This window comes from Alosa sapidissima, chromosome 8 (genome assembly GCF_018492685.1).
Source record: "Alosa sapidissima isolate fAloSap1 chromosome 8, fAloSap1.pri, whole genome shotgun sequence".
NCBI lineage: Eukaryota > Metazoa > Chordata > Actinopteri > Clupeiformes > Clupeidae > Alosa > Alosa sapidissima.
Genome location: NC_055964.1, coordinates 27,590,630 through 27,595,093, shown reverse-complemented (window position 1 = coordinate 27,595,093; position 4,464 = coordinate 27,590,630). Strand labels below are relative to the sequence as shown.

The window sequence follows — 4,464 nt, the reverse complement described above, 5'->3', positions numbered from 1 at the left end:
CTATGATCAGAATGTCTTCTGTAAAGTCAAGAACCTTCATAACAGACTTGTGGTTATGGTAGGCCTATTTCACAGATTTATTTATATTTAACTTTTTTATTTATTTAGTATAGCCTGCAGACAAGTTGACCACAGCGCTTTGACCTCGTATAACTTAACAAAGACGAGCTTAGCAGTTAGGACCAGGCGTAGCAAAGACCAATTGCAACCGGCCCTAGGCTACTAAGAAACCGTTTGTTTGCAGATTTTTTGTGTTTTGTAGGCCTACATTTGAGGTAGGCTCATTATGACATCATTGCTGTAACATTATTACGCACGAATATTCCAAGCTCCATACCTGCATTATAAAACGACCAGAATTCTAACGTTTTCAAAAGCTGCGGTAGGAAATACATTGTGGTAGGTCATCTGACTTTCTTTTTATGTGTCATTGATTGGATTATCTTTTTTGATTGCCTTTTCATAAAGGTTCCTTGCATTTATTGAAGTTATACATGTATTAGTCTTTATTATTTGGAACACCCTAAATAACCTTATAAAGAGATGAGCAAGGATTAAACCAGAGAGTGATTAGGCTACAGTTTTTTTATTAGGCTACTACTATTTCCTTACTTTCATTCATTGATTCTGACATTCTGTCACTCTTTTTTTACAGTATATGACTTTGCCCAGGAAAGTGAGACATCCAGAGAACTTCAACTCTAAAAACTTTGCTAAAAACTTACTGCTATCAAGCCCAGTATCTCTTCTCAAGAGATGGGCAAAAAAAGTGACAGTGAAAAGGTGAGAGGACAGGAGGCTACTCCCAGGTGGCGTGCTCTCTTTTTGAGCTGTTTCCTCTGTGGTGTGTGTAAGTGCTCTTCAGATCAGGACAATGCGGAAGACGGACAAGGCGGGGACCAGCGGGCGGCCCGAGAGGAAGCTACGCCGTCCACCAGCCAGCAGGGACCACAGGCTCCGAGGAGAGAGAGCGCGAAAGAGAAGAAGGCCCGAACGAAAGAGGCAAAACTCAGGGAGAAGGAGGGAAAGAGAGAGCAGGACAGGATGAGGAACACCCCGGTTTGGTTTGCCCGTGTCGTGGGCCGACCGCGGTCGGCGACTGCACACGCTCAGACAAACAGGGCAGCGACGGCCAAGGCATCTGAGGAGGAACAAGAGGCGACGACAAAGGGACCAGTCTCCGTCGCGGAAGCCTGCCTGGAAACCTTCTTCAGGAGGCAGGAGATGGACCAGAAGAGGCTCGTGGGGAACTTCAACATGTACATGCGCATGGAACTGATCAAGGCCAACAGGATGTGGAACGCTATGCCCCTGAGGGATGACGAGGCCGTCAGGAAGGTGACCTTCCGTGCCCCCAGCCCGCCCGGACCCGCTGAGGTCTTCCTTCCCGCCCGCGGAGCAGTCTGCCGGAGAGACCTTGACTGGAGAGGTGAGGAGTGCTTGGCTGATGCGGTGCAGATCAGGCAGCTTGAGACTGAGTCTGAGGCTCCAGTGGTAGCTGCCGTGGTCACAAAAGAAGAGACTGAGCCTATGTTTCAGCCAGTGATGAGCCGAGCAAATGATGACACCAGAGTCACAGTGCCCCATGTTGTGGGCACTTGTATCACATTTTTTATGAGTATTGGTTTCTTCTTCCTCCTGTGCTTCTTAGAGGAGCTTTTTGACTTCAGTAGGCACTGGCCAGATTGACCGACTGCCTTAATGTGGCAAGGGACCGGACGGGGGTGTGGGTGACGGTGATGGCTTGAGAGGGGGTCAAGAGAGTTTTCGGCCACTCTGAAGAACATGAAATGCTCTTCAGAGAAACTATATTTAGTTGAATTAAAAATGGAGAGGTGACTCAGAAGACTAATGGAGAAGCAGGAGATGAGCTGCAACCCTGACAGAGAAGAGCAGAGATGAGGATGAGAGGAGAGGGATGGAGAGCAAATGAGTGTCAAGAGAGGACAGGAAAGCAAAGAACACATGAGGAGAGGAGAAGGAGGAGAAGAGGGGAATGGAGAGCAAAGGAACATGAGTGGAGAGAAAAGCAAAGAAAAAGGCAACAGATGAGAACATATCAAAGAAAAAGACATGAGGAGAGGAGAAGGGGGGAATGGAGAGGAGAAGAGAGGAACGGGGAAAGTGAGTGAACAGAAAAGGACAGCAGAGAGGAGAACATATCTAATCAAAGAAAAAGACATGAGAGGAGAGGAGAGCAAATAAGTCAAAGGAGGAGAGGAAAGCAAAGGAGAAGACAGCAGAGAACAGATAAAAAAAGGCAAAGAAAAAGACATGACAGGAGAAGAGAGTGAAAGGGAAAAAAAGGAGACCTGACGATCCAAGGGGCAATGAGAAGAGGAGGCTAGCCATCCTAGCAGACACAGAAGTGAATAGATGTAGAGGTACAGGTAATTACGACCTGGGCATCAAGCACTGTGCCCACACTTACTGCAGTGAACATAATGGTGGTAAAATGATCTGAAATTGGCAGAATTGATGCTAAAAATAGAATAGAGGGGAGCAATTTCAACCTACAGAAAGACAATGATATTGGGGGGGGGGGGGGGGTACACCTAAAAGAGAAATTGTTTTGATGTAGAGTGATAAAGGTAATGTGCAATTACCGGAGTCTATGAGCATCACCCTCCCCACATGTTCCCTTTGTTTGTGTGAGTGGCAGCGGGGCTTGTTCCCCGCCATCTCCGATTGTCCCTCTCACACCATTTCACTTACCTCCACAGGCAAGGAACATTGCAACAGGGGCTTTTTAAGCATACTCTCAGACTCATCATCAATCATGAAACTGCCACCAGTTCCTGAGACATCACTCAGGGTGAGTGTTTACATGCCATAAGATGTTCCTGTATGTTTTGAGTAGGCTAGAAGTAACCAAACCCCAAATTATAAAATCTGAAATGATTACAATGAACATTGTTCTTTAATTGATGTGAGCTAGAATGCTTGCTTGCATCGATCTCATGCTACAATGTTATGTCAGCACATTTCAAACTGGAGAATGGGAATGTTTTATGTCAGCTTTACATTAAGTTTTATAGGGCGGTGTTTGTGTCCTATCCTGTGTTGTTATTATGAGCCAACATTTACTTGTCACAGTTATTCTATTATCTCTCTCTCTCTCTCTCTCTATCTATCTCTCCCAGGATTACAGTATTTCAACTCCTGATTTGCTATGGTCAGAGCCTAGACCAGAACAACACCAGACTACATAACTGGAGTAAAATCTCTATTACTATCAGCTGTTGATGACGCAACAATTTGCACGGAAGAAATAAAAGTATATTACTATGTTTTAAACCTTATTGTAAATGACTTACTGTATGTTTTTTTTTTTTTTGGACCCAAATACCCTGGGCTCTGGTAAACACTCCTTCTCCGATTCTCCAAAACCTAGGCTACATGTAAAAGGTCCAGCATACAATTTAGGCTGTTCCAGATTTCATAGCTGTGTGTGCATGGTAGGGAACTAATTGTATTCAGTACTGTATGACTAATGATTATATTAATTAGAGTAAAACTGCGTAAGTAAATTAGACCTACTCATAGACAGAGAGATAGATCGAGAGAGAGAAAGAGTTGGGTGGGAGATGACAGTTGGGTTGACAGAAGGCTGACAGTGGTTCTAAAGCCACAAGAGGTCGCTGATAAGCCATACACAACAGTCCTCGCGCATACACCAATAGGCAGCCGAGTGACTGGTTACAGTGTGCAGTCCGAGAACTTTCATTTACTATTCACAAATTTCCAGTTTTCTTTCTTTCTCCTACTCTCTCCAATTATGAGACTATCGTTCTTTCTTTTGCTGTGTTTTTTATCCGCTATAGCCTGCTGCACTGCCTAGACGACCTGTCTCTCTCCTGCTAAGTACTTAATCGCATTGAATCGCCGCATTTCACCAACAATCGCAAATTCGTGTTGTCCGCTCTCAGGGCAGAGCGCAGTGGAGCGATGGCGATAGTTGGGCATTTCAGCTGTTGACGACGCAACAATTTGCACGGAAGACACACTATTTTGTCGCAAAACGAGTGGGAGCAGGGAGTAGGCTAAATTAAAGTTGACAACACATCTCTGACCTGAGGCAGAGAGCTCTTCATGCTGTCATCGGACGTCTCCTGCTTGGATTTTACCGCTCGCCTCTTCAGTCACGACCGGGAACCTTCATTTCAGCAGGTTAATGAACTAAAGAAGGCTTGGGCTCTATAGACGACTGAACTCACTTGAATAGGAGCGCATTATTCGCTGAGTTAATTGCTCGTCTATCGGGGCTTCAGACAGTCCAGTTCCTTGACATTTCGCGGGCTGAGCTCGCGACTCCTTTTCAGACGCTCAAATGAGCTCGGAGCTGTGGGCCTGAGGTGCGCTCGCTCACACAGGTGGGGAATTCCCAGGTGAAGGGATGCGATGAACGGTGTCCACAGCGCATCGGCGCCGGCTCTATCAAACTCATAGAGGGACTTTGCCAAC

General features: G+C 45.8%; 1 protein-coding gene across 3 annotated transcripts; it reads left to right on the top strand.

Annotated features, from left to right (window-relative positions):
• The first annotated feature begins 366 nt into the window (after positions 1–366).
• Positions 367–3,280, top strand: LOC121716060. 3 transcript variants are annotated; one of them, XR_006033748.1, is made up of 4 exons: positions 367–399; positions 656–2,384; positions 2,724–2,815; positions 3,144–3,280. XR_006033748.1 is itself a non-coding variant. In XM_042102220.1 (4 exons), the coding sequence occupies exons 2-4, from the start codon at positions 757–759 to the stop codon at positions 3,210–3,212; spliced, it is 834 nt and encodes a 277-aa protein (XP_041958154.1). In that variant the 5' UTR covers positions 367–399; positions 656–756; the 3' UTR covers positions 3,213–3,280. The 3 variants fall into 3 exon arrangements, 1 of the variants encoding a protein (XP_041958154.1); XR_006033747.1 differs by having other exon boundaries at positions 656–2,390; XM_042102220.1 differs by having other exon boundaries at positions 656–1,429.
• Positions 3,281–4,464: the final 1,184 nt, after the last annotated feature.

Coding starts and splice junctions, on each gene's coding strand:
- LOC121716060 (XM_042102220.1), top strand. CDS start 757: ATGGGCAAAAAAAGTGACAGTGAAAAGGTGAGAGGACAGGAGGCTACT. Junction 1,430..2,723: donor GAGAGACCTTGACTGGAGAG/GTGAGGAGTGCT, acceptor TTACCTCCACAG/GCAAGGAACATTGCAACAGG. Junction 2,816..3,143: donor TTCCTGAGACATCACTCAGG/GTGAGTGTTTAC, acceptor TATCTCTCCCAG/GATTACAGTATTTCAACTCC.